The 13533-nt window shown below is 39.1% G+C and overlaps 1 protein-coding gene across 8 annotated transcripts in view; it reads left to right on the top strand.

Annotated features, from left to right (window-relative positions):
• The window catches only part of EPB41L5 (erythrocyte membrane protein band 4.1 like 5), a 57992-nt gene that overhangs the window by 25683 nt on the left and 18776 nt on the right, over positions 1 to 13533 (top strand). For 7 of the 8 annotated variants that reach the window (XM_054069718.1, XM_054069720.1, XM_054069719.1 and 4 more), the window contains 9 exons: positions 277 to 397; positions 806 to 893; positions 1515 to 1603; positions 2420 to 2489; positions 3204 to 3373; positions 5341 to 5447; positions 6118 to 6145; positions 8281 to 8323; positions 9377 to 9492. In XM_054069718.1, coding sequence (XP_053925693.1) covers positions 277 to 397; positions 806 to 893; positions 1515 to 1603; positions 2420 to 2489; positions 3204 to 3373; positions 5341 to 5447; positions 6118 to 6145; positions 8281 to 8323; positions 9377 to 9492 — 832 coding nt within the window. Of the gene's footprint in view, positions 1 to 276; positions 398 to 805; positions 894 to 1514; positions 1604 to 2419; positions 2490 to 3203; positions 3374 to 5340; positions 5448 to 6117; positions 6146 to 8280; positions 8324 to 9376; positions 9493 to 10546; positions 10620 to 13533 lie in introns of all 8 variants that reach the window. The other variant, XR_008450358.1, reaches the window with a different exon arrangement.

Below are 13533 nucleotides of genomic sequence, written 5' to 3'. Positions count from 1 at the left end.
AGAGAAAAGGTGAGTTTCGAGGTAACTTGTTGGAAGCTTGTTAAGGAATGTATCAGTAGCACTTTGTGAAAAAGAATGCAAAACTTTTGTGCAGACAACACAGCCATTTGTTCAGTGTCCGTGATTGCCCTGTCAAAAAAGGTGGCATTTCAGATGTTCGGAGGAAGGCAATAAGAAACATAGTACTTCAGGCTAACTAGAATAATATGCAAAAGTTCCTGTTTATATCTAGTGTGTTTATTGGGAACATGGCTTGACAATGCTGTTCTTTTGTAGCTGAACTTGGAGACTACGATGCTGCTGAACACGTCCCTGAACTGGTTTCTGAGTTCAGGTTTGTTCCCACTCAGACTGAAGAGATGGAGCTAGCCATTTTTGAGAAGTGGAAGGAATGCAGGTATTGGATTATCCAGTGCATGCTAACCAGCTATTTGCACTGATTTTTCTGTGAAGAGAATTTATGAAAAAGATGCTGCTGATGCTTTTTCTATCATCTTATTCAGAAAAATAATTCTCATATGGTTCTGCTGTATTTTTAAGAGCCTATAATGTGAAAAATGAAGCTTTTTAAAGGTCTGAGTAAAATGGTGAGGTACACAATCTTGGAATGCACTAATTTTTCCAGCAGCCATTTCAGATTAATTCTTTGAAAGTGACCTTTGATGTTCATGAAAGTGAAGAAATGTCAGCAGTGTTGAGGTTTTTCACAAACTTTCAGGGATTTCTTTTCCTCTTTCTTCATGTACCAGCTTTTCCTTCCTGTGCTTTTTCAGTCCTCTAGCTAACAGCAAAAATTTTATTTCAGGGGCCAAACACCAGCACAGGCTGAAACGAACTACTTAAACAAAGCTAAGTGGCTGGAAATGTATGGTGTAGACATGCACATAGTCAAGGTATGCTTAACCACAGTGTGGTGACCTTTGGAAATTATAATGTTAGCTTTGTTCCATGTTTCAACACTGATTGTGCTTTGGGGGCAGAGGGGAGGAATGTTGTACTTGTCTCAACTGTGTAACAACTGATCTGGCTTTACATCAACATTCCAATTTATACTATATGTTTCTAGAAGGTATAACTTAAGTCCAAGTATATCTCCTCTGTGTTAATAATGTGATTGGTGTGGCAATATGTACTACAGTTTGTACTTGGACTAAAAGCTATGTGAAAATCGTAGTAATTAAATTAAAATTGGCTTGGGTCCAGTCAGCTGCCCACTGAAGAACTACAAAAGTACATCTCCTGTGGAGAATTAAGTGCAGAAAACTGCACAATGAGGTCCTTATTACACAGACAAAGCAAGAAACTTTAATTTTGTGCTTTATTCGGCCTTATTGAAGGTTTGAAACTGCAAAAATCCATGGCATAAGTTCATTGAAACATGAGTTCTGTTTTATAGAATAAGCAGGTGTGTATTTTATTGTAATACTGGGGAATAAGCTACATTAATCACTGGAGTAATTTGCATAAAGGGTCAAACACCAACATGGATATAATCTTTATTTTCCGTTAATTAGGCAAGAGATGGCAATGATTACAGCTTGGGACTAACACCTACAGGAGTTCTTGTCTTTGAAGGGGACACAAAGATTGGTTTGTTTTTCTGGTAAGCTCTCTGTATGTTAAAATATATTTTACATTTTTACTCTTTTGTTTCTTTTGCATTAGCGAAAAACAATATTTGTTTGGGATATGAAAGCACTATAAATAGTAGGTACCTGCAGAGATATTCTGTAGTCTGTGAGTGTTTTCACGATGTCCAAAAATATTCTTTCTTTTTCTAACTTCTCTCTTGATATGTTGATAGACTATGTATGTGTAATAAGCAGTATTTGTGTGGAGTTTGATTTCAGGTCATGTAATTATTATGTTCCAATAGAATTATCTCTTTGGAAGTTGCTGACATCTTTTCATTAAGGTTTCTAATTAAGTGTTAAATTTTGAAGTGATACATTGGTATCCACACTATAATCAGGCCCTTGCGCATAAATTTAAAACACCCACAAAACCAGATAAGAAATATTTCAAAGAATCATAGAATAGTTTGGGTTGGAAGAGACCTTAAAGATCATCCATTTCCAACCCCCCCTGCCATGGGCAGGAACACGTCTCACTAGATCCGGCTGCCCAAGGCCCCATCCAACCTGGCTTTGAACCTCCAGGGATGGGGCATCCACAACTTCCCTGTGCAACCTGTGCCAGTGTCTCACCACTCTCATAGTGAAGAAATTCTTCCTTATGTCTAGTCTAAATCTGCTCCTCTCCAGTTTATACCCATTGCCCCTAGTCCTATCACTACAAGCCTTTGTAAAGAGTTGGATAGACTGGCTTTGATAGAGTGGCTTGGACCAGCATGTTGAACATAGCTCTCAGTAACTCACCAAGAGGTAGATGTAACCTGCCTTCTCTGTTCATCTTGCAGGCCAAAAATAACAAGGCTCGACTTTAAGAAGAACAAACTTACTCTAGTTGTTGTTGAAGATGATGAGCAGGTAGATAACTATCTGTTTAGTTACATCTCAGTTCTTGATTATACAGTACTAGTCTACATACTCCTGGCCCCTTCCTTTATATTTAAGTTTTGAGAATTAACATGGATGCTTTGCAAGATTTTTGATTGTGACTTGAGGCGGGGAGGGGAATGAAGGGACTTGTGTATAAAATTAATGGGCTCAATTACTTCTTTTCATTGCCTTAGTTTTAGAAAGGGAGTACTTTGTGGAACTAGTGTAGACCTGATAATTTGGAAACAGTGTGCATTGTGCAAGAAAGTCTTGAAAAGGGGCCATGTAGCACATCGAGTGGAATGAATTGCTTAAGCAGGTGCCAGAATTGTTCCCATGGGCAGAAATTTCTCAGAGCCGAGATAATCAAAATGCAAGCTTTGGTAGTTTGAGGAGATCACGTTTGGAAGTGAGACCAAGTAAGCCTCATTGAAGAGTACCTTCTTATTATAATAATGTCTTTAATTTGTACTTACTCAGACGTTTGACTTGTTAAATACATGGGCTCCAGCCCTTCCCAGTTTCAGCCAATGGAGCAGTTCATTAAAGCTTCTGAAAAGACTAATTCTTCTGCCTAAAATATTTTTTAAATGTACTTTTCAGTCACTCATGAAAAACAGATTTTATTTGGCTTGTACTGAATTTTAGCTTTGACTTATTCAAGCCTCCTGTAAATTGTCGGTGTGGTTTATGTTCTTTAAGGGAAAGGAGCAGGAGCACACTTTTGTCTTTAGACTGGACCATCCTAAAGCCTGCAAACACTTGTGGAAATGTGCAGTGGAACATCACGCCTTCTTCCGGCTTCGAGGTCCTGTCCAAAAAAGCTCAAGTCGATCAGGCTTCATTCGATTAGGATCCCGCTTCCGATACAGGTCAGTGTAATTTGTCGTTTAGCACATATCATCTGTCATTTCTTGCTTTTCTTGGATTGTGCATGAAAACAGTAGAGAACTTGGCATATATTCATCTAGGACATCTAAAACAGTGAAACTTCCAAGCCGAGTGAGTTGCATTTTTGGTTTTATTAAATCATATGGATCTTCCCACTGCATTTTCTGATTTATCCTTAGGGGATGCTGTTCTGTGCAGTAGGAAGTTAAAGTTTCTCAGCATCTGTGTTCCTTACATAGCGTATGTAGAACATTGTGTTTTATAGATCACTTGATCTTGAATGCCTACCCTTTTTTAAATGAACCACGGAAGATTGGCTTGCAGAGTTGGGGACATTGCAAGTCTTTTGACTCCTGAATTGCTGGCTGAGTGATGGTAGTGTACAGAACCCTAAGATAATGCTCAGTGCATGTTAGGCACTACTGGTGCACGTAGTAGACTTCCGAATGTTTTTTGGTCCCAGAGTGGTCTGCAGGATGCTTTCGGTTGTGTCACACCTCAGATCCACGAGCCACACGCTCGTGTCCAGGCCTTACTGGATGGAGACTGAGGGTTTGTTTATCTGTGCGGTGATCTGGAGGCCAACAAGGTCACTCTCAGGATGAAGATCAAAAGCAATGTTTATTCTGACTCTGGCAAACATAAACAGACTAAAATACTGGGGTGCACAGCCGAGGCATGGGGGAGGAACTTCCCAAAGTTACAGGAATAAATCCCAACCTATTTAGATCACAATATACACATTTCTCGTGTCACAACCCATCCTCTGCTGCCAGCCTCCTTTACCAGATCTCTGGTCCCTGAGTGGCCACGTTTAATGTGCAGCCACTCTAATAAGCATTCCCATTTCTCTTCCTCTTCTCCCCGAGCCAGTGTGGCTAAGCGAGTGAGTGAATCTCCCTGATTATTTAAAATGTGGGCTGGATGTCTCCCTCTTGGTGGGCCTAGGGGTGAATTGACGGCTTGTGGATCTAGCAAATACCCCCATCTTTTGGGAAATACCTCATGTCTTTTGGGATGGTCTGGCCCGGGCAGGTGGAGGGAGGTCGGGAGAGCAGCACCCACCACTGCATCCCTTCCGCCTGTAGCAGCAGCTCCGGACTGTAAGCTCAGCCAGGTGAGGGAGAGCCGTGCTCACTCCTGCACCTCCCCTGCATTGAACCCAGCACCACAGACGAGGCCGTCAGGTGATATTCCAGGCTCCGTCCTTGGGAAGATCTGCTGCTGCACCACCTCCACTATTCGTTGCTGGCACCCACAAAACAAACGCACAAAGGGCAGCCTTCAGACAAAATGTTTAAGGCAAAGAAAGAAGTGAAGTTGGGCTTTACAGGTTGCCTCACCAGTCTGTGAGAACATATGGAAAGGGGTGGGGTGTGACTCTGGGCAGCACGCCTATCCTTTGCTCTCATTTCCAGCAACTGCAGCAAAACAATCCAGTCTGCTTCAGAAAGGATCGCTAGTACCAAGGAGTCAGCAGAACGCGAGGCTGCTGCTGCCTGCAGGGCAGAGTCTGGCCAAACTTGGGGAAAAAAGAATTGCCTCGAAACAAGAGCATCTAGATGCTGGTTTTCAGTCCTATTATCTTTTTTCTCTCTGACCTCTGGCAATACACCGTAAGCTTTACTCTTGTGTAGAATTTTCAACTTCTCCCAAGCCGTGTGTACTGTGACTGCAGAAATATGCAAAGGGTAGATGTGCTTTTTCAGCAACTTCATGTTTCTTCAGCCTTTTGTCTTGGCAAAGTGAGGTGAAGATTAGAATGTTTGTAAAACTCTACTTTTTTTTATGAAAGACCTTCTGAGGTGTTAAGTCTTTATTAATAGAATGGAGATAAGATTATTAAGCTATTAATTTAAAATAGAAATGTGATGTTTTGATTAGCAGTATCTGTATTCTGTCGTTACAAATAAGTTATTTATTTTATACTCTTAAATGGCATTGTTAGTGGGAAAACAGAATATCAAACCACCAAGACAAACAAAGCCAGGAGATCAGCGTCCTTTGAAAGAAGGCCTAGCAAGAGGTATTCAAGACGAACGCTGCAAATGAAAAGTAAGAGACTTTCAGTTCTGAGAAGTATGATCCACTGTTAGATTCAAATGATTATATCCTTTAAAGGTTCTGTGTGGGAGTTCTTCTGTAGCTGATTGCCCTTCTCTTGAATTTTCAAAATTAAGTTTTCTTTGACTTATTTGGGAGGCCATGTGTCTTTACCCAGAGAAAGCTTGTGTCCAAAGTATGTCACTCTTCGCTTGCCTAGCAGGCAAAACACCCATGAATATTGCATTAATTGGTCTGGGTATGAAGATGGAAAACTTGGGTCCAGGAAACAGTGATATATTAGTGATAATATTTGAAGTTTACTAATCAAGTTTGAGATAATTGTCATTGAATTTTTTTTTTATTGTTCTTAAGAGTTGCATGCTGTTGTCAGTACCTGACAGCATGTGATAACTTGTCTCTTATTCCTGCCCTTGCATAGGTCAGGTGTGACCTGCACACGCGCTTTCGGATATTTGCTTAAATCCAACTTTTTGTTTTGCTCCTCAGATTTTTTTATTTTCTTTTTCCAATTTAGAATATATTTTTCACGTATTGTACATGGGATACATGCAACTTTTGCTCTTTTAGTTGCCTACTTTTAAGCAGTGCTAGGCTATTTTAATATTTAGCTGAACTTAATTACAAATTAAATTTTAATTAACGCTTTTTATTTTTGCAGCACATGCTGCTAAACTCGAAGAAACAAGGTAAGGTGCATTCCAGTATTTAAATTTCTCTTTGATGTTTGCCGCCTGTACTTGAGCACATGTCTGCAGAAGGAGGTTGTAAGATTAGTTACATGTAGAGAACATTAACCTCTTAAATGTGGTTTTGCTGTGGCTTTTGTTTGTTTGCTTTATATAAACCCTACTGTTCAAAGCAAAGATCCTGTGTTGCTGTCACATAGAAGATTTTGCCAGAAGTGCTTGAGGTTTGTTTGTGACTAGCTATGATTCTTGCTGGATATGAGTGGTAGTTCTGTGTGCTGTATTTAGCTTTATATATTTATGCTAAAGAATTCATGATCAACGTTGAGAGGGAGTCCCTTTGGTTCTTTATTTCTATATCTAGATTATTCTGGCAGGTGTTGGTTCATACTTGCTGTTACAAAGTAAAATACTCATATGAAGCTGAATCATAGTGTTTTTATACACTTCCTTAAGGGAAGAGCAAAAAAGCAGGCTAAAAATAATTACCTGGTAATTACGTCACTCAGTTCTGGTTTCTGTCCTTTGCCCCAGTAATGTGGACGTTACAATGATGAATTGCAACCAATTTATTTTAAAAAGTAGATACTCATAGATGTTAAACATCAAGACATTTAGGAGCTGGGTAAGCAATGTCAAAATAATATTTCAAGATAGCAAGCTTAATACAGCTGTTCATTTTCTGTTTGTAGCAGCTGGGTTGATTATTGCACGAGATGGGGAGGAATCTAGGAAATGTGTGGACAAGGCTGCAGTTACAGTAGTTGAGGTCTCTGACCCTCTGTATTGTCTTTTCCTTTTATAAAATGGGAAAATACTTTTCAAAACTGGGTGTCATTAAAGTACTTAAGATCTTCTGCATGCAAAATGTGACTATCTGATTAATTAGGACTCTCATTGTGCTGTGTTGTCACGTCCTCCAAGTTTCATGCTGCTGAGGTCATTCCGAAAGTGGGAAGAGAAACCTAATTTGCAGTTTCTCCTTCTGATAAGACAGCAGTCTTCTGATCTGCACCAAGGTGTGGCACTGTTATGTTAGTTTCCAGAGCAATCTATGCCCTTTCTGAAACTCTGCACTGGAGCACTGCTAATTGAAATGCATCATGAAAGATTTATGTTGTTCCATTCTTTCATGTTAACTAAGCTCACGTGAATGTGCTCCCCAGAAGGTACATGTGCGCTGCTCTATGGTAACCTCAACTTTCTCTCAATAGAGAAGATGTGAAGTTGGGAAGCAGGCAAGGAACAGCTTGTATAGTCTTGACATTATGATATTTAAGTAAAATAATTCTAAAGAATTGCTGAAAGTAGATATAGTTCATCTTTTTTGATTGTCAGCTTGCCATGCTGGATAGCTGTTGTCCAGAATCAAAAGATTAATGGATTGTGGCAGACTTCTATAATTTTTTAACAGTCTGAGAAGAAGGTTTGCTTTGCATGAGATTTATAATGCACAGTTACTATGTAGAGTGTTAATGCTTTTAAGTCTCTTGAAAATGTGAAATCGCTCCTGCAGATTCAGAAGTTATCAGGAATGGGGATTTGGGTTTTATTTAAATTATTAAATACATTAAATATTTAATAAAAAAATTATTATTAGTGCTGTGCTGACCTGCTGCGCACATAATTTGGAACGGCTGCTTTTAAGGGGCTGAAGCAGTAATGCAGTCCATTAGAGGCTGTGTGCAGAAGAAACTCATGAATTTTTCTGATAAACTTTGTGATGTGACTCTTCAAATCTGACTCTTCATATCTGAAGAGCCTTAGTAATGGAACAAGCGTGGTATCTACAGCATGTGGGTGAGTTTTTGACAGTGTCACATTTTGCTTTTGTTTGCTTCACAAGTGCCCTGCCTCACTGCTGAATCAGGAAGACTTTCCAAACTGAACTGTTTTAGGAAAGAAGAGGAATAAACAGATGAATTACACATAAACTACAGCTTGAACAGACAGAAATAATTCAATACTTGTAGTTACCTAGAAAGAGGCAGTTGATATAAAACATAAGTTTTTCTTTTGAGAACAGTTAAGTTCTTCATTAGACACTGTTTCTTTCTGAAAATCCTTGCAGTTCTGCCAGCCTGCCAAAATAATTTGTTGGTCTGATTGTGATTTAAATTCTTTTTGTCTTTCAGTACTGCAAACAATGCTGTTATCAACCAAACGAATGGATCACAAGTAAGAATTCTCTGCCTTTCTTAAGGGCAGATTCCATGTGTTTCAAAAGATTTTGAGGATTTTATTCATTCTTAAAATCCAGTGATTGATAGTTACAAACAGTTAATTACTAAATTGCATGCCAAGAAATAACTAGTATTTTACAAGCAAGATAATTGGTTAATTTAACTGGAGTCAGGAAGATACCCCATGCCTCAATACTGTAGAAACTATGCTATTTATAGAACAGATTTTCACAGAGTTGTTATCTAAAGCACATGAACTCTATATGCTAAGCAACATTAAAAAAAAAAAAAAGGGTGCAGTTCATCAGCACCTGGGTTGATTCTTGGTTACATTATTTTTTCTTTCTGAAAGAGGGGAATGCACTTTTAAATTAAAGAATACATTGTTAGCGTAAAATCCGGATTTTTTCTGAGTTTGAGGAGGAAATGGAAGGCACCTGCCTTCTCATAGAAAGCCTTATTTTACTGAAAAGTGATGTTAGTGTGAAGTAACTCTCCTAAATATTCAAAAAAAGGACTTGGGGTTTGAAAAGACTCTGACTTGCTTTCTGGAGCATTTCACGTGCAGAGTGCATCAGAAAGGGTCACAGACTGGTAGAAACGGGATTACGGTTTGTTTAACATTAAAATACTCAGTCTCCACTGACAGATGGATTGCTGCTCTGCCCAGCATTTTGCCTTCTATGCAAAAGTAGTTGTTTATTTCAGGAGCAGTTATGTTTCAAATGGCCTGCAGTCCAAATGTGCCAGTCATCACGGCAAAGTTACCTGCAGAAGGGAAGTATTACCACATGAAATTAAAAAGGACATAGTAGGTTGTATCTTTTTACTGAAATCTTTGAGCAGCCTTGTTTTCATTATGATCCCAGTCCTCTGTGCGCCACTGGAAAAGGCTGGGCATGGAGACCCAGTGCTGTGGAAGTAATGGAAGACAGCAGCCTTGCCTTACCTTTATGCTTAAGAAGTGATATGTTTTGCTATGTGTACTATATCATTGCTTCAGTAATGTGTGTGTAGTAACTTAGTTGTTTATATTCTTTCTCCTAAGAGCTGGAATGCAAAGCCAAACCTATCTGTCCTGACAGCAGTTCCTTCTGCTCCAGTCTTAGTGGAAATAGAAAATCTCCCAAGGAGCCCAGGAGCCAGCCAGCAGGACAAGAAGTGGTATGTTCTGCTTTGCTGGGAAATGAATTTTGCTTGCTGATGCATGATTCAAATGGCTGTTTTTTTATCTGCGCTTAAAATCCTTCTTTAATGTAAGTTGACACTCAAGTCAGTGATGATGCAACTGATCTGTTGCTGCAAATGCAGTGTGGGGAGGTGAGAACAACAGGCTTAGTCACTGCTAACCAGAAGAAAATTTCAGGGACTGAAGAAATTAATAAATTGAAATTAGCACTTTCAAGTCTATGAGAGAGCTGGGTCCTTCTAATTTCCCATAATACTCCTTGTAACCCTTTGCTTGGTATCATGGGGCCAAATAACTTACCTTCATCCTTAACAAAATGCAGAACCTTGTAACTTGATATCCTTGTGAATTATCTTTTGAACCATTTGAAATGGGAAAGTTGGTTTTTTTTCATTATCTTGGGTAGAATGGGACCTTGAGGAAAATTACACAAGCTGAAGATAAGAGCTTTGATTTCATGCAGAGTATTTATTTCATGGATTGGATGGATCTCAGAATGAGGATGATTTGTTTAAATATAAAAGTTCATAGAATTTCTCTTCTTAAAGTAATTCTATATTGCAAAGCTGTTTCAAACCACACACTGGTATACATCAACCCAGTTACTCATGCACATGTCATTTCAGCTTTTTTCAGCTGCTTGTGCCTTCAGAGGCGGCATGGTTTATCCTGAAAGGGTAACACTGGTTTCTGCGAGATTCCCAGGAGCAGTAGGGATGAAATGGAGTGGGACACAAAAGCTCTTATCCTAGGCAGTTTCAGCCCTCAAGGGAAAAGATCCTTCTCCCATTGTCAGGCACATGAACCTGCTTTGCATCAGTATCTCTTGAAAGCAGATAAAATCTGTTTCTAACAGTGCAATGTTTAATGTATTTCAATTTGCTAAATCTTATGGATGAAAGACTTAAGATGCTATGGATTTTGGATTATATAAGGGGGATGGAAATTCTACATTGCATTTTATTGAAGTTTCAATTGGAACATATGATCAATGCTGTTTTTTCTTTCTTTTGCCCTTGATTTGTCTAGTATCTGAAATCTGTGCTTGTCTATGGGGAGATCCTGTTGATCGCTCGATTCCTTCCGTGGTGGTGGGTGAAAGGTGGTGGTTTCTTTATTCTTCAGCGTTCTCAATATGGTTTTATTTTTATGCTTTTGGTCTAATTGCAAGATGCGTGCTAAAAAATGGTATTTCTTTTGGTGGAAATGTTTGACTCTTGCTCCAAACAGTTCTTGTTGGATGTCTGATTCGTGCCAACATTCTTGCTATTTGCAAGGCTTCTGTCACTTATTGAAATCCTGCTGATTTTGTTCAGAAGCAGAGAGGACTCTGTAGCAAAATCTGTTTCAGTTTTGGTCTTGGTATGCCTGTTTTAGGGTTAAGAACTTGAGCCTGTCTGTCTGAACGTTGTCAGGGAATCTAAGCTTATGTGCCAGCTGCTGCAGTGCATAGCCATTCTATAGAAGAGTGGGAGTGAACAAAACGTATACCTGAGTGTAACCTAAATCAATATGCCATAAAGACAATTAGTTTCTTGGCAATTGATGTGTTTTATTCAAGGATATAATGGTCGTACTGCATATTTGTTATGTTTCTTAGAGATATATCGTTGTTATTATTATTGAAGGCACTTGTCTTCTGTCAAAGAGGTTTTAATGTGTTCACTGGAAACAGTACTGCCTGTAATAAAGGGCAAATCCAGCTGTAGGAAGACAACAGTTTGGAGCTGAGTCAGTAGTTGAGATACATTCTGGTTTCAGATGGGAAGTGGGGCTTGGTTAATACAACTGCCAGAACAAATGTATTTATTGCGGGGGCTGTGACTTGGCTATTGCGCCTTCAAACTCTTGGTGTCTCAATGCTGCTAACAAGATCTCTTTCCAGCTGCTACTATCTTTAATTGGCCTGTTTCTGCATGAATTATCTTTGCTTTCTGTCAGAAAAATAGTCTTCTTTTAGAGAGAGTTTGCCAAGGATTGTCGAGAACACCAAAATCTTTTGGACTGGGGATTTAGTAGATAGTTAGATTGAAGGGGTTTAGAAGTAAGGTCCCGACCTCATGAGTGTCTGTGCCCTGCTTGGCAGGTGCCTGTGTTGGCTACCTTGCAGCTTAGATCCCTTCCTAATGGTACTGTTTCCTTCAATTTAAAATGTTAATGCTGCAGCTGCCAACAGCAATTGTGCCAGATTGTAGAAAGTACTTTGCCAGACAGGAAGGCTTTTAGTGTTTTTAGTTTTTTTTTCTTTGCTCCATTCCTGTAAAACTACCAGTATAGGAAAACTGCATTGGTCTGCATAGTCTGAAAATGACCTGGAATATTAGCCGCAAGGCACAAAATCAGTGTCTTTCTACCTTTATTCTTCTCTCAGAAAGCTGCCTCTGTGCTAAGATGGGGCAGGAATTTTTTCCTTATTTTCCTTATTGTGGAATTTTTTTTGCTTGCTAATGGATGTAGCTTTCACTTAACCACTTGAATTAGAGAAATGGGAAAATAATGTAACAAACTGTTGAGGTTTGGAGCCTTTGGTATTCGTGGGTCACTTCCTCAGCATATTTCACAAAAACCAAAGGACTTAATTTACCCATGTGTGAACTTTATACAAATCCTCTCTCTTTTCTAAAGGAGGACTAACCCTGAGCGTTAATCATTTAGCGCTGTTGTGAATCCTGCATGCTTTTCTGCTTCCCTGCATTAACAAGTGTGATCTTCCAACTCATGCTCTGGCTGCTTGGCTGTCCTGGCAGGGCTGGGAGTGTTTAACCAGGCTTTCTGGAACATGAGAAGATGGAATTTGAGCTGGGGTCTGTCCAGGACACTTCTAGATCAACAGCAACAATGTTTCCACTTTGTTTAGGTTTGGGTCATTAAATAGAGACTTTTACAATAAGCTGAAGGAATGCATTTGTTTTAGGAATTTCTTGCTTGAGTAGTTCCAGTGCTTTTTTTTTCTAAGCACTTTTTTGATACCTGACTGTACCCTGCAACAGCCTCTCCTAAAACATCCCAGTGAAGGATCCTAGTACAACACAGACAATGGTTAGCAGGTCATTGTCTATTTTTTTAAGTCTTTTAAAATTCAGTTGTTTGAATAAATTGCTTATTCCTGCTGTTTTGGAAGTGCTTTACAACTCCCTGTCTAATGGCTTCTGCGCAGAAATACTTTTCAAAGCACTGTTTAAAGTATTGAGTGCTTTGCCCTGCTCCTCTTCCTAGCTTTTGAAGGACTTTTTCCCAACTATAGTATGGATTTGCTATACCTGTGTATGGCATTTCTGTGGTTTTAATTTGGAGAAATAAAATTTAAAATTTACGAACCACTGTGCCTTTATATGCAAAATCGGAAAGCAAGGGCTTAGTTTGTGTTAAGAACTTTTTAAAAATGATTTTTCTTGTAACGAAGTTTTTTTGTTAGTCAAGCATAGCTACAATGAGCTTCTTCAGTAGTGTTTAGTCCCTTAGTCAACTAAATTGTGGAGGATTTGCGTGTGCTCTGCTGTTTGCTCCTGCACAGTCATGCTCACTTTTTTCTGAGTTCCTATTTTCCTCTCCTTTTTTTTTTAACTTGCATTAGAATCCACATTTTCCAGTGACTTTGAAAACTGCTGTTCCTTATAGACTCTTATTTCAGGTGTACAGTTACAGCTGCCACTTAAACCCTTTCAGCTTCACGCAAATAAAATGTGCTGTATGCATGGGGGGTCTGTTCCTCCATCACATAATTTTCTCCCATCTGTAAAACATACATGGTTCTTGGGCAGTTTTGTGAAGTGCTTTGAAATATGAGTGATTTTTATTTAAATGTAGACAGTGTATACATGAGGCAGCTTAACTCGTAATTTCAGACTCCTGCAAAAATGTGCATGATACTGAGCAGAAAAGGGGTTTATTTGGCAGTGTCCTCATATACATAATATGTGCTTGCATGCCTCTTTTCTCCAGTATTTACTTTCCAACAATGCCCTTTTTCCTTGCCTTTTCACATCAATCTTCGTGTCTTTACCTTTGCTTTTTCT

Source organism: Cuculus canorus, chromosome 6, assembly GCF_017976375.1.
Source record: "Cuculus canorus isolate bCucCan1 chromosome 6, bCucCan1.pri, whole genome shotgun sequence".
In the NCBI taxonomy this organism is placed as follows: Eukaryota; Metazoa; Chordata; class Aves; order Cuculiformes; family Cuculidae; genus Cuculus; species Cuculus canorus.
Note: the sequence above shows the minus strand (reverse complement) of the source record. Positions and strands in the feature narration are given on the sequence as shown.